Raw genomic sequence first — 25,339 nt, 5'->3', positions numbered from 1 at the left:
TATTGACGATTTATGGCCCTTGAATAAGTATTTTTAAATTAGTTATATATATAATATTACTCATTTTAAATAATTTTTAATATATTTTGGTATATAAATAAATATACATAAGATTTATTAAATAATTGATAAATATTTGTTAATTGTTTATTGATAATTAATATTTTATAAATATCATTAATCAATGTAGTAATATAATATCAATATAACATAAGTGATGGTATTTCTATTAGGAAATGGTAATCTCAGATTATTTTCACTAAGTAATCTAATGTGAAAAACAAATATCATTCTTTTGGTGGTGTTTGTTACTCTCTCTCTCTCTAAGATCCTTTATTTATTTTATCATCTTTTTCATTTATTTTTGGTACTAAAGTTGGCAATCTGTTATAGAATTTATTTTTTCATGCCAGATTACTTTTAGCTAAACTGGCTCTTAAAATTTTTAATAATATTTTTTATTAAAAAAAATAAAGAACAGGAGAGGAGCATCACCTGGGGTGACCGTATTCACATTCCCCGTCCCAGAACTCCTGGGCCTTCGGCTAACACGCATCAGGCGGCGGAGGACCAGACCGGCGCCCAGTCAACTCCCCATCGAGTGAAAAGCAGGGGCATATCCGAAAATAACCTACAAAGCCAAGGGCATTTGCATTTACATTTCCCTCCTCCTCGGGTAGTTCTATATACACCCCCCTATTGCTCAGGACACCCCCCAAAAACCAAAAATAAAAAACCCAAACTAACCTTTAGTGTAATTACCATATTGCCCTTGAAATTTTCTCATACACCCCCCTTCCTCCTCCTCCGTTTCGTTTTGAAAAGAAAAAAAAAAACACCCCTCAAACCCCCCTTAAACCCCTCCTCCCCCGTTCCCCCTTCTCCCTCTCGTCGCCGGCATTCTCCCGATCTCCGACCACCTCGCCGGCTTCTCCCGGAACCACCTCGCCGGCTTCTCCCGAAATTTTTTTTTTTCACGGTTCGTGCTCCGTTCGGCACTGGATCGCCGAACAAAAGGCTTCTGTTCGGCTGAACAGTGCCGAACAGAAGCCTTCTGTTCGGCAACCCTCAACCGAACAGATCTGTTCGGCTGCACAGTGCCGAACAGAAGGCTTCTGTCCGGCACTGTTCAGCCGAACAGAAGCCTTTTGTTCGGCGATCCAGTGCCGAACGGAGCACGAACCGTGAAAAAAAAAATTTCGGGAGAAGCCGGCGAGGTGGTTCCGGAAGAAGCCGGCGAGGTGGTCGGAGATCGGGAGAATGCCGGCGACGAGAGGGAGAAGGGGGAACGGGGGGTTTTGGGCGTTGGCGAGGTGTTTTGGAGGGGAAGAGCGGGGTGGGGGGGGTTTGGGGGGTGTAGAGAGCAATTTAGGTGAGGGGGTGGGGAGGGTGGGGGGTAATTTAGGAATTTTTAATTTTTTAGGGGTGTCCTTAGCAAATGGGGGGTGTAGAGAGTATTTAATTTTTTTTTAATTTTTGGGGGGTGTCCTGAGCAATAGGGGGGGTGTATATAGAACCACCCCTCCTCCTCTCCTCAGCTTTCCAGTTTTACTCCAATTTCTCCCCTTTTATTGGATCCACCAGCAGTAATACTATTAACAGCTGTACACTTTAAAAAAAAAAAAGACGGCAAGATATTTTTTTTCATAAAAAAAGCTAAGAGAAGAGAGGAGAGGAGAGAGCTCTTCTCCTCATCTCTCTCTCTCTCTCTCTCTCTCTCTCTCTCTCTCTCTTCCTTTCCCTTCCTTGGCTTGGCGACTGATCTCTTGCCTTTTCCCCCTCCTCGATTCCCCCGTACACTCGGAGCTCTCGGCATTTGGATCCGAACAGCACTGCGAGGAAGCGAGGACTGTGATTTTGGAGAGGTTTTGAACTGAATATGTAGCCAGAGAAGAGGAATCGGGACCAACTTCGGCGGATCCTGGAGGCATTTGGAGTGTCTAGAGGTTGACTCGGTTTCTGGAGGACTTGGACGGATGGGTGGATGACAGGTCCTAACTTGGAGAGAATGGGTGGGAGGTTCGATTCGGTCGTGGAGAAAGCGGACTAGGGAGTGCTAAAGGTTGGTTCTGGTGGAGGGGATGTCGGCGGCTGCGGCGGCGGATCATGGCAGGGCGGGCCCTGTCGAGAGGGATATCGAGCAGGTAATGGCTTCTTTGGTTCGGAGGCATTAGCTGATTTCTTTTTTTTTTTTTTTAAGTTCTTGAAAGTAGGAATTATTTAAATTATATGGTTGAATTTGAAGGTATTCTAATGTTGGTGGTTAAGGATGAGTAGAGAAATTTACATTGGTTTAAATGTTAATGCTCATAAAAATATCAATTTACCTGCATTGAGATTTTATGCTATTGGGTTGGAATTTATAGGGTAGAGCAATTGCTCCAGCCAGGGTCCTGGTACAAGCTTTTCAGTTTTTTGTGCAAAAACTCATGTAGCAAATTTGGACTGATATATGAAGATGTTTCTGAGAGTCACAGGAGTTTATTTGCTGATTTCAAGGGCCATGAATAACTAGTGAACTTTCTTCTTAAGCTGTATTCCCCACTATGCATTCATTCTTCTCAAAGGTGTTTTTTCAGTCATTTTCATTTGATTGCTGCCTCTGAATTCTCTAGAGATTTGTTTGGTTTGCCGGAAAATTTTTCTGTCAATGGAATATTTTTTTGGGAAGTTGATGTTTGGGTATATGATATATGAGAAAGTAGGTTTTGCATATTTGATTGACCATGGAAAAGTTGCACATTCCAGAGCGACTTATGTTTGGTTAAGAATCTATTTTCTTAAAAGAATTATGTAAAGTACCTCTTATGCCCTCGATAAAGGGGAAAACCTTTCCCCATTCTATCTAAAAACTTAAGGGCACTTTTGAAAAAAAATTATCCCAATTCTCAGCAAGTAGGAAAATCACTTTTCTATATCCCACTTGATTTTTCTTTTCCATGAAATGTGAGAATTTTATTCCCATAGGAAAACTACTTTCTCATCTCTCTCATTTGAAAACTCTAACCAAATATAAGTCATTTCTTCATTGTTCCGTTGACCACACTTCCCCTCTCCTCTTCCCGCGAACCAAACAAGTCCTAGAACTCTACTCTTTTCCCATAGGTATATTGGTGCTCGTCAAATCCTATTCAATTTTGGATTCGTTTGACCTGGCTGATGCCTGCTTCTCATGGCAATTCTTCTCTGGTTCTTATCATTCTTTATGATGCATTTGTTCCTTTTGATGGTTAACTAGGAGGTTATAGGTTAAGGGATAACTAGGTATGTCTGTATTAGGGTATAAGCAGGGTGGATGAAGTCATCATACACACGAATGTCATATGCTCAAAAGAAAAAAGTTCATAAATAACTAATACTAGTCCAACGCTATGGATCAAAGTGTTGGCTAATGAGGGAGTTCCATTATCATAAAAATGACATGACAAACATGAGAACTATGAGATGGCTGTTAGGTAAAATTAGGATATACTTAAGGTGACATCTTTTAGGATAACGGAATAGAAAATTGTTTGCGATGTTTGGACATATGAAGCGTAGGCTAAAGATGGTGTTGGTGACAGTGAAGTTGCCAATATTGCTTCAATTTGTGGTCATGAGGAATTGGAGGCTAAAGAAGACTTCAATGGAATCAAGGCAGCTAAAAGGTTTCACAAAGTGAAAACCCCTAGGTGGTGCTTAGATGACTAGTCAGCCACATAGGTCAAATAATAATTTTCTCTTTCAAAGAAAGAATATGGAGAAGCTGTAGACAAACAAAAGGAAGAAAAGAACAGGGAAAAAAGAAATATAAAAAAGGAAAAAGAAACAGTGTTGGAAGAAAGGAAACAAATAAAAAACAGAAGAAAAGAGGGAGAAAAACAAGAAAAGGTTAACATTTTTCTCTCCTTGATATTAATAAAAAAGAAAAGATGGATGAAAAAGAAAAACGACAGACTAAAGGAGAATCAATAATATTGAAGAAGGTTAAAAGGGGGGAGAAAGAATAAGAAGAAAGGAAAGGAACTGTTAGAGGAAGAAATGGAAGAATCAATATATCTATGTTAGTCAAAATAAAGTTAGATATGTCTAAATTATAAAGGTCTTTTTACAGTTAACAGCAACCTTCTGTCTCCTCTCACAAACAAGGGCAGCGCATGAACTTGTTGACGTATGCTTGTATGGTAACTAGGCAATCATTACCTAGAATGCTTAAGCACCTAGTTTAGGTGGCAACTTGTGGCAAAACAGGATAGAGTAGTGAGAAACGGTTTTAAGAAAGTATCTATTTTTGAAGAGTTAGCCTTAGAAATCTTGATAATGTTATAGATGCAAAGATTATCAAATTGTACAGTGCTTTTAATTCTTGATTATGTTCCCTATTATTTTGTGCTAGATAGTGAATGATGTAAGATCCCTTGCTTCTTTTGACCTCTGCTCATTCTTGCTTCTTCCTATGGCTTGTAAGGGTGAAACTGGTTTAGCATGACTGAATTAAAGTCGGCAAATCAAGGATTTTTCTTCTCGTTTATGCCAATAGTTGATTGTTGTTTCATTTTTTTTTAATTTTTATATGATAGGCAACATTTGTTCATCTGTTGATGTAAAAAATGCCTGAGATGATTATTGTTTTGTAGGCTTATACCTGAGATGATTATTGTTTTGTTGGCTTACGCCCATCAAATTATGGTGTTCCATATATGGTGTCATTGTGTTGGTCTATTTGGTAGATAAATAGATAGATATGGGTTGTTTGGATTCGTCAATATACTATCCGTATGTTGTCATGTGTATCGGTGGTAAATCTACTTTTTACATGGTTGTTTTACAAACTTTAGTACCTCAATAACCATAAACATAATTAGGCCACGTTTGGGAAAGCTGTTGGCAGTAGAGCTTTCGAAAGTAGAGCTTTCTAAAATAGAGCTTTTATAAAAAGCTATTTACTGTTTGGTAACTACATTTCTAAAGTGTCGTGCCACTTTAACATGTGTTTGGTAAACAAACTAACAAAGTACTTTTGGTATGACAAAATGACCATAAAGAACATTGCATAGTATTATACAACAGAGCATAATAAAATATAATAAGTATGAATACATAAATATATGATATAGTATAATATTACAGTAATATAATATAATATTGTATACTATAGCATAATAATTTAATATAATATTAAATTATTCAACAAATCATATCAATATATTATGATATAATGTAATATAATATTATATTTATAGTATAATACAATAATAAAGATATAAAATAATATAATTATTAGCATAAATTATTTTTTTAATAATATAACAAATTTTCTAGCTATGTGATAAAATTGGTTAAACAATTATTAAAGGGACATGTTGTGTAATTGTTATATTTTATTATGGGTATTATGGTCAAAAAAATATTTTCTCAATCAGGCCTAAAAGTGTTTTTCTATAAAGCTCCAAAATAGAACTTCTCCCAAAAAGCTGTTTTTGGCTTTCTGAAAAAGCTAAAACAACTTTCCAAAATTTTTACCAAATACCCTTATATCATCTAAAAGTGCTTTTGGAGGGCCAAAAAGTGCTTTCTGGCCATCCAAAATCTCCCCCAAACGGGGCCTTAGTCTGCCATGCATACAAAGGATACTCACACATGTCATGGTTTGCATCTAAATAAGACATAACAGGAATTGCGGCAAACATTTCTTTGTCCCATTATTAGGGTTGATGTAATGGTGTTCTTTCTACCATAGATTCTTATCCTTGACCATTCTCTCTAGCCATTGGTAAGTAGGACTGTAGGAGTATAAAATTCTGTCACCTGAATTCAATTGCTTTCGGTATTCTTTCCCAAAAATCAACTCTGTTTTCTTGAGCCTTGCAGGTTCTGAATTAAATTTTATCTTTTACCTGATTGTCCAAAGCCATCTTTTGAAGCAAATAATCTGCTTATCCTCTGTTACTTTTGCCTCCAAGCTTCCTCCATATGATCAAAAATGTGTTATCCAGTGTTATTATTGCCTAAGAAAGGCTTAACCTTATTAGCCTGAGCAGCTGGGTTTACAAGCAAATTTGGGTGCAAAAAGATGGTGGTAGTTCTTCTGAAGAGATTTAGGCAAATTGCCAAGAGGTGTATAAAATTAATAAAAGTTACTAAATATCTTATCAAGTGTTTTTTCTTTATAAATCCTTACGAAAAGTTGATAAAATGGTTCAAGTATGACAATAGATTAGAAACGGTTTAACAAAATAATGTACTCCTTCTTAGGACTTAGGAGTCATCAGTTTTCATGTATAACCCAATACCCACAAGCAAAAAATTATCAGCAAGGGGTTTGGAGTTGTTACACAATTACTAGAAAGTAGGAGTGAGATTAGAGTGCGGTAGTACCATATTTGGTGGATTTTAGGTATTAAGAACTAACTGTATCTGCTTCTATTTGATATTGCTTACTTCATTCTTGATATTTGAAACATGATTTGATGCATCACTTAAGCTATGATGTAGACCATCTTTACTCTCATGCGTATTGTTATCATCACATCTTTATATGCTATTGAAATAGGTATGTTCCCACCTCCTTGTGACCTATCATGTTGAAGTTTTCCCCTCAAAGTATAAAATTCTTCTCCATTACTCTACTCTTGCTATGCTTCTTAAATTTTAATGTTGTATTAATAAATTTATTGGCTCTTTTTTGCACGTTGAAATGTTTTGCATCCACATCTTAGCCCCTGAAAGGACAGCTGGTTGTTGTGGATCCTGTACTATTCTTTTTCTCATTGATACCGAAAGTTTTGGACTTTACAAATACACATGATTTGGGTGAATCTTGCTAATTTATCATAATTCATCGGCATCAGCTGACAGCTGCAGCTTCACTTCTGAATCATTTGAGCTTCGTCTCAAGTCTACTTTTTAGGTTGAGATGATCTTGTACGGATTTTTATTTTTCCATTGACACCTGTTTTGGATACTAGAAAGATTTGTGCGGTGCTAGCTAATTGAACATGTTACATCTACATTAGCTGCCACCGCTTATCTTCTGGATCATTTTGAATTTGTTTGCAGTCTATTTTCTTAGTCCACCCCTTCTCCTCTCTGAGGCTTTGTTGCATTTGCCTAAATCAACTCCTGAAATACTAGATGGGTAAGTAAGTTTGGGTTACATAAAATTCTGATACTCTCTGGTGTGATTCATGAGTAAATTGCTGATAGGATAAGGGACTTTCAACCCAATAAAGAAGAAATGATCACAGTTACCTACACCTTCTACTGTTATTAGCTTCTTTTATAGTTTCCTTAGTTATCTTGATTTTGCCTTACCATATTGTTTATCTTGCACGAGCGAAGATGGGTGCCACTATTAGCTTTTCTTTGATGAAATGAAGTAAAGAGGTAAAGAGAGATGGGCTTCAAAATAATAGAGGTACTTGTGAAAATGGCAGAGAGATGTGAGAAAACAAAAGAATGACATGCTAGATGCCTAGATGATACGCTATAACTGAAACCTTCTGAACATAGTTTGTGAATGGTATTTCTAGATAACATCTCTCGACCTCCATTTTGTTTCTATACTGGAAATTCATATGGTCTATAGAGACAGCTGTCTGTCACTGTGGTTTGTAACTTTTTTCTGAAAATCATGGCATGTCTAAGTTGACATACTCCAGCACATGGTCTGCCGAACCAGACCGTACCGGCCGGTTCGGCTCGATACGGACCGGTCCGGCCTGGAATCGGTATCCAGACAGCGTGGAAACTGGTTCCAGCTGTTTTCGGACCGATCTCGACCGGTATGCATGCGTACCGGTCGTGTACCGGCCGGTTCACATCGGTATTTTTTTTGGGAAAACGCGCATGGCTCTTTCGGCCATGCGCTTGGGCAGAGCACCCCACGCATGGGGCAGAGTGCCACGCGGGGGTTTCCCCCACCCGCGCTTCCCTAGCCCGCGCAGGGCAGCGTGCCCGTGCGCCCACGTGGGCTTATTAATGCCACAATGCCACTCTATAGCATTTATCCCGCTAGCACGCGATTCTCTGTCCGCGCGCGGTTTTGCGCACTGGGGAACTATGTCCGCGTGCGATTCCTCGCGCTGTGAAGTGCTGCGAAGGCGTTTCCCCCGCCCGCGCGTTTCCCCAGCCTGCGCGCCCACGCAGGCTCATTAATGCCACTCTGTGGCATTTATCCCGCGCGTCCGTGCGCGGACACGAAAACTGTAAGATAAAAAAAAAGAGTCTGCGCGCGGACGCAAAAACCGTAAGATAAAAAAAAGAGCTTACTGGTTCGTACTGGACTGGTTCCGGTACGAACCATACCGGTCCGGTAGGCCACCGGTATGCCTACCGGTGTTGGTACGGCAAACCTTGCTCCAGCATATTGCACTCATAGCTAAAGTTCTTAACTTCAACAACATATCTTGTGAACTTTTCCATTGACTGATTTTTTTAACAATTCTTGAATGTTGTAGGGTCTTGTGACTTCCAAATCCTTTCAATTTTCAGATAAACTGGAATTTTTCTCATAGTGCACTGGAGATTTGTATATGTATGTGTATGTCTGTACATTATATGTTATATACATATGTCAGGATATTTGTTTATGCATATTTATATTATCTGTATCGGTGTGGGGTAGGCTTTCCACAAATAGATCTGAAATACAGTAAAATTTGTTTTTATTGTCTAGATTTCTCCCATTCTCTGTTCTCGCATGGAATCCAATATGATGAACTTGATGAACTCTGTTCTGCGCTTGAGGACTAAAGGGTTGAGACCACACTGGCAAATCATTACTGTATTGACATGCAGCCACGTTCATTAACTTTGGTACTTGGCACAACCTTTTAAAAGAACAAGAGATGCCCAATTGTTAGAATATCCCAAGGCAAAAGCTGTATTAGAAAAATTACTGCTCACATCATAAGAGCTGGCTGCTTAACAAGTTTACCTCCGCTACAACTTCTAAAACGGATTAAAAGATAGGACCAGACAAAAGAGATGTATGTGAGTAATGTTAATTGATGGACTGCCCTTCCCCCCTCCTCTCTTTTACTACTAGTTCCCATCTATGATCCTATTCAACTTCCACTAATAATGATCCTTCACAGGACAAGAAGATTCGAATAAACATTTGCAGGTTTAGTCTTGTAAAAAGGCTTTTTAGGAATATTAGTAGCAAGATTAAAGAATAGGACATGGGAAGAGTCTTTTGCTATACTAGAGTATAGGTGATACTTCCCTGCTGGGATATGCAAAAAGGTGTGGTGCCATGAGAAATAAAATTTGTAACCAAGTTTGCTTAGAAAGGAGTTATAAAAGGTGTATCAAGGATGAGATGTGACCCAAGGCTACCTATAGCAAAGGGAGCAAGCATAATGAGTGTTAGAAATGTTTTACTTGAGGATGAGATAGTGTTAGCCAATCTCAAACCTATATATGCAGTCAATTAGCTTCCAAGTCATAACATCCTCGGATGAAACAAGCTTCTTAGCAGAACCTTAATGAGCATAAACAGCTGTAGCGGTGGAACATTGCTGGCAAAACTTCTGCTTGGCAAATTTGTTAATAGCATGCTCCATTTTGGAGCTGACTAAGGTTCCATAGCAGTGCCCAAAGAATGGAAAGAGCCTGATCTTCAGGAAACAGGATGTGGGGTGACAAGAACTTGAAGAGAGTTGTCCCTAGCAACCATCTCTTCTAGAGAAAAATTTAAAGGGAGGATAAGATGAAGAATTTCTATGAGTATTGACCAGAAAACACAGCCTTAGATCATTAGATGCATCAGAAACTAATCGAGATGCCTAAGTATTCTCTCATGTATGAGGTTGGATCTGTAGCTAAAAGCAACTATCGGTTGTCAAAAACCAATTTTGCCATGATAGATTGAATTGCACATTCAGATTTTCAACCATCCTTTGATCAATGACAGTAGACATGGTAGATCGTTTATAGATCTCTATGGTACAACAAATCACCCCGCATTAGCATACCTTGTACTATTGTATGCACTGAATTCCATTTAAATTTATGAAACATCTAATATCATGTCAAGATTTAAAATCTTACAGGTGTAATGATGATTAATAACTTAAACCGCCAAAAGGTTAACATCAGGCATGAAATAAACAAACTTGCACATCAAACATCATTATCTGCTGTGAAGGATACAAGATATCTTACTGATTGGAACTTGTGGACTAGTATAATGTGACAGGTTTGTCACCATAGAATCAAAATATTGGTTCTGCTTATGTTGTTACCTCATGTGTTATTTTCGTATGACATCATAAGTCACTTGCATGCTCGTTTCTCTTTTTTTGGCTTTGCTGTTACATCTTACTCATACACTCCTTTTCTTGTTATTGCGTCTTTCCTGATGATTGTTATGCTTTTCTCTCACTTATCTTGCTGCATTCTGGTGCATAGGGTCCAGTAGTGCTGCAACTGTATATTATATATTGTCTGGGTCTGATGTGGTGCAATCATTATTCAATTTATTTGATTCTGGAGTTATTCTGAGGCAGACATCTTACATATCTTACTGGACCTAAGTTCTGTGATTCTTTTTCAAAGATCACACGAATGTTTTGTTGATAGAGTATATGACATTTTAACAGACTTTTTTCTATTACAGGCTATCACTGCTCTTAAGAAAGGAGCATACTTGCTCAAGTATGGACGCAGAGGAAAGCCTAAATTTTGCCCATTTAGGCTGTCCAATGTAAGTTTATTTACATTGTATTTTTGGATATTCAAATTTTTTCAGGGATGGTTGAAAAAAACCCATGTGCTGCACTTACTAGATTTTTAGTTGTATCATTTTTTTAGGCGGATAATTTATCAATAGTTGGTCTTCCATTAGTGTTCAGAGCTATGTTGTAGACATGCCCATTGAATGCAAGTATCGCAGAGAAGAACCTTTTGAAAACTAGTGACAGTGTTTTAGGTAATGTTACGAGTGTCATGTAAGCTCCATCCGAAAAGGTAATAGTATTCCAAGAACTTGTGCGCACTTTGGAAGTGGATTGACAAGGTCATGGAACGCCAAAGATAAGATAGGAACATAACTTTCTGAGCAATTCTTGCCTTTCTATGTCGTTATGAATTGTTTAATAGTCAAAGAAATATCCCACTTGGATGAAGCCATACATTGCGATATATATGGGACATGCAAGTTTGAGCTGATGAACATAACCCTCATTAAGCTGTGTTGATGGGAATCAGGCAATGCTGACCTGATTATGTGATCCGTATCCCCGACACTCCTAAGTATGATTATATCATAATTTGTAATGCTTGATTTGGTTTGTGCATGAGGATTACTATTAATTAGTTTTGTATTTGGGCTGTAAAACCCTACAGAGGATGCCTATAAAAAAAAGAGCATTGTGTAAAATGACTATCAACTTGGAGGATGTTATCACTATCCTCTGCCTCCCATTTGATGAATTGCTGGTGGTATGGGCAGTTGATAATCCATCTTTGGTGTTACTAGACCATATTGGGAGGGCACCACCAAAGGACAAGATTAGGAGTGGCAGACATGGCTAAGGATGATCTTTAGGGTGATATAAAGTCCATCAGTAATTTAAGTATACATCCTTCATCTGGTTGGGAGCTTCATATTTTCAAACACACCTCGAACAATGTGTTCCTATAGTGGCTTGCTAACCCAACACATATTTGCTAACCGAGCATAGTGGCATTAATTCAGAAAAACGTACAACCCCAACCTTATGAGCAATTTTAATCACCCATTTCATATAAGGTCAATAACTAGATGAATGGAGACCGACTCAAATGATGATGGAGCTTAAGTGGGGGTTCCAACTTCTAAGAGCTTCCTTTGATTATCATGCATTGTTTCCTTTGGTTCTTTTTCATTCCAAATTAAGACTGGTTAAAATATATGGTATCTTTTGTTGCCTCTTGATATAGCTAAGTATCTTTCTGAATTTTGACCTCTTGTAGTATGTTTTTCTAGATGCTCCTTAGGGTTGTTAAATGAGTAAACCTATGGTGAGCAGCAACTATTAAGCTTGGAGCTCAGCATGATATGGCTCCTTAGTTAGCAGATGAATCAATGTTGAGCCTGGAATATGAGCTTGAAATTTAAGAGGAGTGATCTTGAGATTGGCCCTGTTGCTTGTGTTCTGCTCAATGAATATTGTTTTTACATAGATAAAATTTTACTAATATAGATATGCGTATATGTTGATTATTAAGGATTACCTAACCCTTAGTTTGTAATCTAACAGCTGAAATATTTGGACATTAGCAGCTGAGATTAACATCTCAGATCATGGTTTACATACTGATCAGAGTGGGGACGTACTGGTTGCTATGTACTGCAGTTATCAGCCTGTACTGCTTGTACCACACTGGTGTGCCTGCATGTGTTGGTACAAGGTCATACTGAAGTGTCCACTGTCCTAAACCGTGACTGGTACAAGCTCATCCTTTGGTATTTCATACCTTTCTCTGACTTTATACACCGGTTAAACCCTGACATCTCTTTTCATTGAGCACAGCCCTATTTGGTTTCTCCTTTCCTTGTCTCCTCTCTCAAAACCCTAAGATATACCCCTTCCAAAAGTCAATGCTAACAGCCTACAGTCCATGGTACTTTTGACACCCGCCAAATGATGCCTTTCCAACTTTCACCTCCAGTTTATCTCCTCTCTCAAAATTCTAGTGTTCCAATTCTTCTCTCTCTTTCCTCTCTCCTCTACACCAGACTCTGATAATGCGATTGCCAATGACCTGCAAGCTGCAACTTATTCTATGCCAACCAACTGGAGCCCCAAAACCCCTCTCATTTGATCATTTGATCTCTCTTTCCTTCTTCAATCTCCTCTCTCATACTCTTTGTTGTTGATTGTCTCTTGGCTGGAGCTCGACTCATGGACACTTTCAGCCAAACCAAACAGGACTTAATATTTGAAGTTACTGAACCGACATTGTGCAAGCTATGCTTGTCATGAATGTGAACCAATTTCAAGTTAGTTTGGTTGAATAAACATAACCTTATGCAAACATTTTTTGTGTTGACAAAATGGCTTAATATATGGTTCCATGAACCCTTAAAAAATTAAATCTGGAAAGTAGAAGAGTGAAGGTTATATAGTTGAGAACTTCCTATTAATTGCTTGAATTGGAGCAGAAATCAATTAATTGTCTCTGGATGCTTTTATTTGTAATGGTGCCATGATGCCATAGTTATCAATTGATCTTGCCATCGTTCATGTATGGTTTCTTTTGACCACTCCCTAGTGTTTAAGAATTTATTGGTTGTTGATCCTTTAGTAATCTGTTATAATATGTATCTTTTCAACATGGCTCTGCCGACATTGTGCAATTTCAGGATGAATCGATATTAATATGGTTCTCGGGCAAAGAGGAGAAACGCCTCAAATTAAGCCATGTATCCAGAATCATGCCTGGACAACGCACTGTAAGACTTTATTTTTCAAGCTTTTTTAAGTTTTCAGAAGATTGCATCCCATTCCCCCACCCCCAACCCAAAAGGGGGGAAAAACACATATGGCCTAGCAGTTCTAAGAAAACAGAATCTGTGGCGTTTTGTGCAAAGCTATTCAAATGAGTATGATATTTATGCAGAAAAAAAAAAACTACTTTATCACATCAGGCAGAATCAAGATGTTGTGAGTTGTGAATACACTTCGTCCTTCTGTCTATATAAGTGCTTCAGTTTCCTGACATTTGCAAGTAGTCTATTTTATTCAAAATTTGTCAATATAATTTTATGTAAATTTAAAATTATAATTTATTAGATTTAAGAAAAATCTATGGAGGAATATTTTGTATCATTCATTAATTTTAAAAGTGAGCGCAAAACTATGCTACCACCATTTAAAGAGACTTTTCAAAGCAAAAAACTTGTGTTAGAGAAAAATTGCACGATCACCTCACCTAATGTAGGTAAATTGCCACATACACGTCTGACATGCTACCTGATTTCTATCCTTTCATATTTTCCATGGGAATGTTCATGGATTGTATGTAATGTCTGTTTATATGTTCTCCTATCTTTTCCTTGTGTAGTTTCTCAAGGAATAGAATGGAGAAAAAGTGGTGGCATCGGTGACTCTTCAGGACTCATTACACTAAATGCAATGAGGTAGCCTCCATTGACCACTGAAAACCTTCTCAATGATCTTTAGAGGGACACTAGGACGCCTAGTGCTCCCTAAACTCCGCATGATGGATTTTGAATTGTGTATGGTCTCACAAAACCTACAAAACATGTGCAACTTGAATTTCTATTAAATTTCATTTGGTATGGGGACAGAGAATAGGGCTGCAGTTGGATTGGATTGATGCCTCTGATCCAAATCTGACCAAAATTGACCTAGTCAAAACTAAAAAGAAACCTTTTTGATTTGGCTCAGGTCCAATTCAATGATATGTATTATAGGATTATTTCCAGACTTTTCTTCCCTATCTCTGTCATAAAAAGATTTGTGATATTGATGCTTAATGACAACTGGAAGATATGTGTAGGATTGTCACATATTTTATGTAAATTTTTGTTCATCCTTGAAACTTATGTTTGTGATCCCTTTGTAAGTTGGCATCTATTAGGTTTATACTTTAGCCCACTTCTTCAAATATATTAAATATTGATTGAAAACATTTCTATTTTTCAGGCAGTATTTCAGAGGTACCCACGTCCCGAGAAGGAATGCCAGTCATTTTCTCTTATTTATAATGATAGGTCATTGGATCTTGTAAGTGTTGCTACATCTTGTGCATTTTCTATGGCTGTGATTGCTTCTATTGACACTTGGGTGCACCTATTCTATCCTGCTTCATTATTTTTCTGTTCCCAATTAATAGTTTTCACACTTGAAAGTTGAATAGTTGTGTTGTCATCTTACTCTAATATATGCCAGATATGCAAAGATAAGGATGAAGCTGAAGTCTGGTTTGCTGGTCTCAAAACACTGATATCACAAAGCCATCACCAGAAATGGAGAACAGAATCGAGAAGTGATGGAGTATCTTCTGGTACTAATAGTCCAAGAACATACACCCATAGAAGTTCACCTTTAAGCTCTCCTTTTGGTAGCAGTGATAGCATACAGAAGGTGCTCCAAGTTCATCTTAATTTCTTTCTCTTTGATGTCAATATTGTATTCTTTAAAACAGGAAATCTTTGGTTTTATTTAATTCAGGATGGCAGCGAAACCCTTCGACTTCGAAGTCCATATGAAAGTCCACCCAAGAATGGCTTGGAGAAGACATTTTCTGATGGTTTATTATATGCTGTGCCTCCTAAGGTTTTCTTTCCTTCAGATTCTGCTAGTGGATCAGTGCACTCTGTGTCATCAGGATGCTCAGATAATGCAAATGGGCATACAAGGGGCATTACAATGGATGCATTCAGGGTAAGTCTGTCAAGTGCTGTTAGCTCATCAAGTCAAGGCTCTGGTCATGATGATGGTGATGCTTTAGGTGATGTTTTCATATGGGGTGAAGGAACTGGGGATGGAATTTTAGGTGGTGGCGGTCATAGAGTTGGAACGTGTTCAGGCATTAAAATCGATTCTCTTGTACCAAAAGCCATAGAATCTGCCGTAATACTTGATGTTCAGAACATATCCTGTGGTGGCAGACATGCTGCACTTGTCACTAAGCAAGGAGAGATCTACACATGGGGAGAGGAATCAGGAGGCAGGCTTGGGCATGGAGTAGATTCTGATGTGGCTCAACCAAAACTTGTTGATGCTCTTGTCAATATGAACATTGAACTTGTAGCATGCGGGGAGTGCCATACTTGTGCTGTTACACTATCTGGTGACCTCTACACTTGGGGGGATGGTACTTTTAATTTTGGTCTCCTTGGGCATGGAAATGAAGTGAGCCACTGGGTACCCAAGAGGGTTAATGGACCTTTAGAGGGCATACATGTTTCAGCAATTTCTTGTGGACCTTGGCATACAGCTGTTGTAACCTCTTCTGGGAAATTATTTACTTTTGGAGATGGAACTTTTGGTGTTCTAGGTCATGGAGATCGCAAGAGTGTCTCTGTGCCTAGGGAAGTAGAATCCCTAAAAGGACTACGCACAGTGCGAGCAGCTTGTGGTGTTTGGCATACTGCTGCAGTTGTTGAAGTTATGGCTGGAAATTCTAGTTCTAGTAACTGTTCTTCTGGGAAGCTGTTTACATGGGGGGATGGAGATAAAGGCCGCCTAGGACATGGTGACAAAGAACCAAGACTCGTGCCTACTTGTGTGGCTGCCTTGGTTGAACCAAACTTTTGTCAAGTTGCCTGTGGGCACAGCCTAACTGTGGCACTTACAACCTCTGGCCATGTCTATACAATGGGCAGCACTGTTTATGGTCAACTTGGAAATCCTCAAGCAGATGGAAAGCTCCCAGTCCGTGTTGAACGTAAGCTACTAAAGAACTTTGTGGAGGAAATATCATGTGGAGCATATCATGTTGCCGTCCTAACTTCAAGAACTGAAGTGTACACTTGGGGTAAAGGAGCAAATGGCCGATTAGGTCATGGCGATATTGATGATAAGAATACCCCAACATTGGTTGAAGCTTTAAAAGATAAACAAGTCCGAAGTGTTGTTTGTGGCACTAACTTTACTGCAGCAATCTGTATTCATAAGTGGGTGTCTGGTGTTGATCAGTCTATGTGCTCAGGCTGCCGCCTGCCATTTAATTTCAAAAGAAAACGCCATAATTGCTACAACTGTGCACTTGTCTTTTGTCATTCCTGCAGCAGTAAAAAGTCTCTTAGGGCTTCCATGGCACCAAATCCTAACAAACCATATCGTGTCTGTGACAGCTGCTTTAACAAGTTAAGCAAGGCCTTGGAAACTGATTCATCATCTCATTCTGCAGCAACTAAAAAGGGTAGTATAATTCAGGGGTTCAGTGAAATGATTGAGAAGGAGGATAAGTTGGATCCTAGACCACATGTTCATATCTCCAGACTTTCTTCCATAGAGTCATTTAAGCAAACAGAAGGTAGATCTTCCAAGAGAAACAAGAAATTTGAATTCAATAGCAGTCGTGTATCTCCAATCCCAAATGGAAGTTCACATTGGGGTGCCCTTAACATCTCAAGATCACTGAATCCGGTATTCGGAACATCAAAAAAGTTCTTTTCTGCTTCTGTTCCTGGATCAAGAATTGTTTCTCGTGCAACTTCACCAGTATCAAGAAGGCCTAGCCCCCCTCGCTCTACAACACCAACTCCAACTCTGGGAGGACTTACATCTCCAAAAGTCGTTGTTGATGAAGCAAAAAGAACACATGATAACCTAAGCCAAGAAGTGGCTAGGTTAAGAGCTCAGGTACATGCTTACCAGATATGTCACGCATCTCTTCAGTTTCATGTGATTTTTTTCTCTATTCTGTTATTCTACCCTATTGAGCATGTCACCGATTGATAACCAAGGAAAAACACTATATCTACTCCTAGTATCTGCAACATTGGGCTGTGCATGGATGACATCTTCTTCTGGAGCACATAGATCCTGATGGGTGCTAATGAGAAGAGTCAGCCTTTTGACTGAGGTTTTAGAGATAATGCGTTATTTGGATAAGGTAGAAATTACTATCATTTTGATACCTATCATATTGAGAAGAGCCCAATTCTAATAGTTGAGATTCATCATCTATGATACATATCTATGTTTTTAATGTCTGTCCAAAGTATATTTCACAATAGGCAAACCAAGGAAGAGCTGTCAGTTCAGATTTGTTTCGTTTAAATTATAGGTCATGGGCAAATTGCACTTCTTCTCTCATCATCTACATGTAGATCTCTTCCAAATTTATGAATTTGATCTTCTGTTTTTCTTTGAAAAGTATTTGTATAGATTTTCTTTGAAATAACAAACACTGTTATTTAAATGTTCAACTCTATTAGTTCATTGGTTCATCCCCATATAGCAGTCCAAAGATATTATATAGTACAAAAAGTTAGAGTTGATAGAAAATATCCTTAGCATCTGCAGATAGCATCATGCATCTCTCTGTTTTGGTGCATACCAATACGTAACATGATATGGAACAACGGTTTATGTCATATGTGGATGGCTGATCAGTGTGGGCATGGTGTTGAATACTTTACACCTTGTTTGTTTTATATGTGGATCCATGTCACTTTTTTCAGCAGTCTGCTACTTCTTGCAAAGCAAGTGCAAGACACTAATTTTTATAGGGAAATTGGCATGTATCGAAAACTCAAAATGCATATAAATGATTTCTGATGAAGTATGTTTTGTAGGTGGAGAATCTTATACATAAGGCCCAGCTTCAAGAAGTTGAGTTGGAAAGAACAACAAAACAGTTGAAGGAAGCTATTGCAATTGCAGGGGAAGAAACAGCAAAGTGCAAAGCAGCAAAAGAAGTTATAAAGTCACTTACTGCACAAGTAAGGGTCATCATTTTCAACGATGATATGATTGCAATTCTCATTTATGGCATATTCAATTTGCTGTTATTGTTTCTTAGGGAGTGAATAACATTATTTGAATTACTTTATTACTGTTTGAAGTTTAGGGGGTTGCTTGTTGGGTAAAACTATGTGTAGGATTTTATCATAAAGCATGCTTACAGTTATTTGGATAGTTTGTACGAAATTGTAGACTGAAACAATTGCAGATTATAAATATTTATAATTTTTTTGACAGTTTTTGAAACTATTGTTACATATCTCTACTTTAAAATAAATACATACCAAGGTTCAAAGTATCAAAATATGGAGGCATACCAACTAGGAGTGGGTACAATATGAGCTGTAGCAAAGATTGTGCTGACAAAGATTATTATGGGTACAGGTAGATATGGCTGCTACACCTTACTACAGCCTCTTTCGCATTATTTTCAGATTTACACAATTTTTGGTTGTAGGTTTGGGCAGTCCAAACCTCAAGGATCATTGATTTTGATTCTGAACTGATGCATTAATTCATGGTTTAATGCATAAATCTGATGATTAAAAACATCTAATTTGAGAAAATTCCCCATGTTTTTATTTCAATTAGAGAGGAATTTTCACTCGATTTTTTCAAAAATAAGAAAAAGAGAAGGAAGAAAATTTACCTAGCTAGGATGATTTTGTAGCCCCAAAAAATCGAAAACCAAGCTTCAATCCTATAAGCCACTTCTAGGCATTAATCCCTTCCCCCTCACTTTGTTCCCAACTTCAATAGGTGGAGAATGATTGCAGAAGAGGTTGTTTTAGGCATCCAACCTTGCAATTCTAGCCAGTTCAAGCTCAGCATGGGGCAAATCAACCTCAATCCACCCCAAACGGGTTAAATTGGGATAGATTCAAGTAGTTTGGCATATAGATAGGTTACAGGCATCAATTACATATAATTCATTACAATGAATACAACATAAAAGGGCATAAAAGAAAACCAAACTCTAAAATTAAAGATGTTCAAAATACAAAATTAAGATGTCGTACAGAAAAAAAATGTTGTCTTTTTGCATGGAAAAAATCCCTTTGTTGCATTTTATTATATTATTTATTATAGGCAATTAAAACCTAAAAATTAAAGTTTGCACCTGAGCCACTCTCCCAGAAATCGTAGCAGATTCTGGCATGCAACTTAGTCTTAGTCATCCGTATCTTGTAGATCTCCTCAAATTTAAGTTATTGACATGGACACTTCATGCTTAGCATGGAATTGTTAATGTTCATATAGGAATGTGAAAATGCAACTGTATTAGTGATATGAATTTGTTATCTATGGATGTATGAATTAAATGCACCATTAACTAAATAAAATTTATAGATTTTCTTTGTTTTTGTTTACTTTTCATTGGCAAGAGATATTACTTAACATTGATCAAAGGAGATGTACACGACATTTGGAATTATATGCCATATAAAAACCTGAAAGATGTTTAACATTGTGTTTTAGTTTTTTATTTCGGTGTAGATGTTGATCACCAAAATCAGTAGTTTCATCCAAAAAAAAAAAAGTTACTCTCATATAGGAGTCCCAAAGACCAATAATATATTTTGTTTGAAATGAAATTTCAAACTTTCTACCCAAGCACAACCTGATAATTGATCCTGATAGTTTTTTAATGTCCTTATAGAGCTTAGTATGTTGATATGGTTCGTGATTTCAATCATCCAGAAAATTCTAGGTGGCTCCTCTGTAATGGAATGGCATTAACCTCTAAAAAATGTGAACTTGGGCAATTACCTCATCGTAAAATGTTAGCTAATCATGAACCAAAAAAGGATGTTAACCTCATTTTAACTATTTTCTCTATGAAAATTGGCATTAGCAAATTTTGCCCTTTTCTATTGTTGAGAAGGAATTTGGTTTGTGTTTAGTAGATTAACACAGGATTGTAAGTTCACAACCTCATCTAGATATGGAGAAGCTACGAAATAAGTTGGGCATCTCTATAAGGATCCTATGTAGGCATTTTCTTCTTTGTGGAGTGGTAGGATGTTGAGTAAAAAGCTCCTGCATAAATTTTGTGGTCTGGTGAAATCTGTAACGCACTTGCCAAACAAACCTAGAGTCATGTCCAAGATAACTTGGGATTCTTTTTCCCTGCACCTCCATAAAACCCTCATTCTATATAAAATATATTCATAGCCTACTAGGTCTTGTTGCTTCCTCTTGTGCTGACTTGAGTTCTTGTGTTTGAGGAAGAACAGTGAAACCTTCAAGACACTTATTTGATCATGTCTGGCAAAAAATGACTTTTCATTTAAATCTTTAGTTTCACTTTCACCACATGATAATGCATTTTGATATGTTTGATAACTATCATTGCCCATGGCAGACAACAATCTCAGTTTCTTGGGTTTGATGGGAGAGTTACAGAGTAGGACATGTTAATTTTAATCTCTTCAATGCACTAGTCGTGAATTCGAGCAGTGTTACTGGCATGGTTGATAAGATGTACAGGTTGGACCTGTCTAAGATATATGCTGGCAATGTAAGTATGACTTGGGAAAGTTGATGATATGGTTATATCCAAGCTTGGCTTTGAGGGGGATTTGTCTTATGCTATCAACTTGCTAGATATTTTTGCCTCAGCTCATAAGATGAATCAAAATATTATATGGCTGATTGTCTTTGCTCCTCCAACTTATCCTAGGAGTACAGCTTTTGCATGTTTGGTGCAGGGCTGATCGAGCGGCTACTTCCTTGGCAGGGGGACTTCTAATCATATGAGTAGTTAAACTGGTACTTCATATTCTATGGGATGGACAAGGATTTTCCATCATATTCTATGGGACTTTGATTGACATGTGGTTGTTACGGCTAATGATCTAGACACTATATGCCCATTATTGCATCTTGATTGAAGATTTTAGATTTGCATTTCAAGGAAAAAGAAAGTGCACTTTGTACATGCAACTTTTTTCTTACTTTTAGTTCTACGAAAGTAGCAAAAACCATCACCAAATATAGATGCAATTTCAGAAGGAAATTTCTGTTGATGCGCTTATTGCTGTTTTTTGAATATGTAGTTACATGTTCCATCTTGTTTCTGACATAATCTTCTTGTTTCGAGCAGTTGAAGGACATGGCTGAAAGATTACCTCTTGGAGCGGCCAAAAACAGTAAACTCCTTTCGTTGGCATCCTTCAGTACTACTCCTGCTTCAAGTGATATTTCAGCTGCAGCTGTTGATCGAATGAGCAGTCCTGCTCCATCTCTTGAACCAGAATTAAATGGTTCAAACGGATTATTGGTTTCTAATGGAGCAAGTTCCATCAGCAGCTGGAGCAATGTAGGTCATTCAGAAGCAGTAAGAAATGGAAACAAAGTGACAAATGCAGACCCCAATCAAGAGTCTGAATGGGTTGAGCAAGATGAGCCAGGCGTATATATTACCCTCACTGCTTTACCTGGGGGTGTCAAAGATCTCAAGAGGGTCCGGTTCAGGTATGTCTGAAGCAGTGATATTCTGATTCATGCCCTAAAGTAGAATAGGATAAAATTATATCGCACATAGTTACTTCCAGAGTCCACTGCTACTTGCTATAGTATTGGACTAGAGTCTAGCCTGTGCAATGCATGTGCAATTTTTTTTTAGATATAGCAAAAGGTGTGGTGCTTTCCTGAAATAGGATTTTTTTCCCCCGGTTGGCAAGAGATGGTGCTGTCCAATGGACGACGGGATATTTTCTTTGTTTTTGTTTTTGTCGAAAAAAATACCTTTGGTTCATAGGAAAAAGGAAAAACAATTTTTTAGAGCCCGGTATATGTGATTTTGGAGCAGATGTGCATCTGGGAAATCTGAAAAGCCAGATTTTTTTTATTTTTTGGGAACTGTTGAAGCCATGAGGTTTCAGGCTCTAAGACCAGAAGCGTGAAGCTAGCCTCAAGCCTTTCGCATTATATATTAATAGATGTCAAACTGGAAGTGCCAAATAACTGTCATTTGAAAAATATGTATATGTGCAGGTCATTGTGCAATGTGAGGGATGATGATATCAGAAGCCAGAAAATATCTGTTATAGAAGTGGATAAATGGCCATCTTTTTCTCCACACAAAATGTTTTTCATTTTAATATGCATTAGATAATAGTTATATTATTATGAGCTCCTTTAAGTACTTTTATGATTAAATTTGTACATCTTTTTTCATTTTTTCTGTTTGAAGAAATCATGTACTCTATAGCTGGTGGTAAATTGGAGTTGATAGTATAAAACGATAAGTTGGCTGTTGGGAGAACAGTATATATGACCTAGCGATGATTGAGAATACAAATCATCATGTTGATTGGTTGGTCAGATAATGGTTTGTGACTCTATTGTCGCCATTTGTGCTGTTGGCTATACATATAAGACCATAATCAATCACATTTTGTTCCTTATGCTATTTTCGCACATTTAAGAGCAATCCTCTAATTTTTTGTTTGGATTCAGTCGGAAGCGGTTCAGTGAGAAACAAGCAGAACAATGGTGGGCTGAGAACCGGGCAAGGATTTATCAGCAGTACAATGTCCGCATGGTTGACAGGTCTGCCTCAAGTGTTGGGAATGATGAAGGATCCCATTGAAATTCAATTGACTTGTAAGGAGCGGTCATCCGAATTGGATCCAAGCTGCAGTAATGAGGAAGCTCTCGCTGATCAAATGGTTGTAAGTGTGGGTATATTTTATTTAGCCCTATGAAAGATTGGAGGGCCCTGAGTATAAAGAGATGTGGCTGGTATTCTACATGATTTGCCCACAACCCCCCCCCCCCCCCCGGCGTGTGGAAAAGTAGAGTGGGTTTGTGAGGAATGTAAATTCTCAGTATGCAGCTGGCAATATCCTGCCTTGTAAATTCATAAGCAAATGCATCATCTCTCTGTCCCTCCCCTTTTTCTTGTGTTCTTCCAATAACCAATGAAAGGAAGGCACACGGTTTCAGCTATCTAGCTGCTGAAAATGTTTGTGCAAAGTTGGGCTCTTGCATTATTTCAGTTTCAAGAGCTTTAGTGGATATTTTTATGTCTAGATAAGTTGTTATAGAAAAACAGCTGCTTTGATTGTTGATTTTAGACAACACTTCTGATTGAGAACATCTGATCATGGTTGGCCATAAGGTCCTTTAAAAAACAAAGTGAAAATGAATTCAGTGATTTCTAATGTAATTTTTTGGGAGATGGTTTCTAATAATTCATTGTAATTTGTAGCTCAATCCTGAGTCAATTGAGACTACGGCTTTTACAGGTGTAGGTACCCAAAGAACCTCCATATGAGGCCCATTGGTGGCTAGCACTGTCTGGTTTGTTAAAGAAAAATATTGCCTTGCTGAGGAAAGCCAAACAAATCTTCTTGTTCTGATGGAATTTTTCATTTAATGAATGGTTGATGACAAGATTGAGGACAAAATGCTTGAGAATTTAAATGATTCAGATGTTCGTTATCATTCATTTCAAATTTGCAAATTGGTTCAACTTTACTTTCTTGGGTGAAGAATTGAAGGGTAAATTAGTAAAGAATGGAGGCGTAAATTAGCTTGTCATCGTGCAATGTTCAAGCTAATAACCAGGCCTTATGTGCTGGAATGGCAGTTAAGAGTTTTCTCAATCAACTTCAGAATTGCAACAATTTCTGTTCTTTTTACGCAAAATTTTCATTTCATTCTTCATGCTGGAAGCTAAGTCTGATCGCTTTTTCAAAGGAGATTTCAAAGAGCAAATGCATGTATTCATGTATTCGATTTTTTCAAAAAATTATTAAAAATAAAAGTTAGAGATAGTTGAATTTATTATTTACATTCCACAGGTACTCAAAATAAATAATCTCTTGTGCATTTTTTTTCTTTTGATAAACCTTGTGGAAATTTGAAGGTATGCAGCAAATTAAATTTGCACAGGGAAATTTATTACATTTAACACCAGGTAGACAATGATATAATATAATTCTCTCTTACGGGAACTCTGAACTAGCTCCGGCAGGATGCATGTCAGGATTCGTTCATCTTTGACAAAAACGCTTATCAGGCAACTTTCAACTAGATTCATATCTTACAAATTCTTATGGCACGTTTCAACTAGTTCCTGACATGCGGCTTGCCAAGGCTAGTTCATATTAACATCCTATTTCAAGTTTCTCCTAGCTCAGATCCTTTGCAGCAATTCTCTTATGATAAATTTTGACGATTGCCGGTACGCCAATTGCCGAGACTGGGTTATATTTGACGGAACCTCTTTATAGCAAGTTTCAATAGTTTTGGCCATCTGGACGCTTGACTGAAAGGTTGTCCTATAACAAGTTATAACGAGCCGTATGTGAGTATAGACTTCATATGTACTCTTACGACAAGTTTCAACCAGATCCGGTGGTCCTTTCACTGAGACTATCAACTCGGGTGTTCGGCCTTTCTTTCTAGCTAGCGGTAGACCCATATGAGGCTGATCCTTTGACATTGTGGTTTCATGAAGGTTACAGTAAAATTTTCAAAAAGAAAATCTTGAAGAGTGGATGTAAGAGCTGAATTTGGCCCTGAACCACTATAAAATCCCTCCTTTTTTTTTTTCCCCTGTCTTCCTTCAGGGATAGTAACCTACTCAATTACTGAGACTAGTTTTCAATATTTTACATGAATAATGTGAGGACCCGTGCGGGCGTATGTTTAGTCCCACATCGGTTATTCGCTGGGTAGATATTGGGTACTTATACAGGATCAAGAAATCCAAATAATACATTTCGGCTAGCCATTTTGGATGAGGTCTTGGGTTGTTACAAATGGTATCAGAGCGGACCCGGCCCATAACCTATGTGGACTAGGGGACACTACAGCACGAATTTATTAGGGCTGATCACGGGCCAATCGTAGTGTTTGTGATTAGATTTGAATAGACTTGAACCCTTAGCCTGACGAGAATGTCAGGGCTT

General features: G+C 37.9%; 1 protein-coding gene across 2 annotated transcripts; it reads left to right on the top strand.

The window, feature by feature from the left end:
- The first annotated feature begins 1,688 nt into the window (after positions 1-1,688).
- On the top strand, positions 1,689-23,614 carry LOC103701639 (PH, RCC1 and FYVE domains-containing protein 1-like). 2 transcript variants are annotated; one of them, XM_026802445.2, is made up of 9 exons: positions 1,689-2,144; positions 10,604-10,690; positions 13,334-13,423; positions 14,640-14,720; positions 14,886-15,080; positions 15,168-17,306; positions 18,245-18,391; positions 21,520-21,890; positions 22,413-22,852. In XM_026802445.2, the coding sequence occupies exons 1-9, from the start codon at positions 2,082-2,084 to the stop codon at positions 22,531-22,533; spliced, it is 3,294 nt and encodes a 1,097-aa protein (XP_026658246.2). In that variant the 5' UTR covers positions 1,689-2,081; the 3' UTR covers positions 22,534-22,852. The 2 variants fall into 2 exon arrangements, with proteins under 2 accessions (XP_026658246.2, XP_008782005.2); XM_008783783.4 differs by lacking the exon at positions 22,413-22,852 and adding an exon at positions 22,878-23,614 and having other exon boundaries at positions 1,691-2,144.
- Positions 23,615-25,339: the final 1,725 nt, after the last annotated feature.

This window comes from Phoenix dactylifera, chromosome 13 (genome assembly GCF_009389715.1).
Source record: "Phoenix dactylifera cultivar Barhee BC4 chromosome 13, palm_55x_up_171113_PBpolish2nd_filt_p, whole genome shotgun sequence".
In the NCBI taxonomy this organism is placed as follows: Eukaryota; Viridiplantae; Streptophyta; class Magnoliopsida; order Arecales; family Arecaceae; genus Phoenix; species Phoenix dactylifera.
Note: the sequence above shows the minus strand (reverse complement) of the source record. Positions and strands in the feature narration are given on the sequence as shown.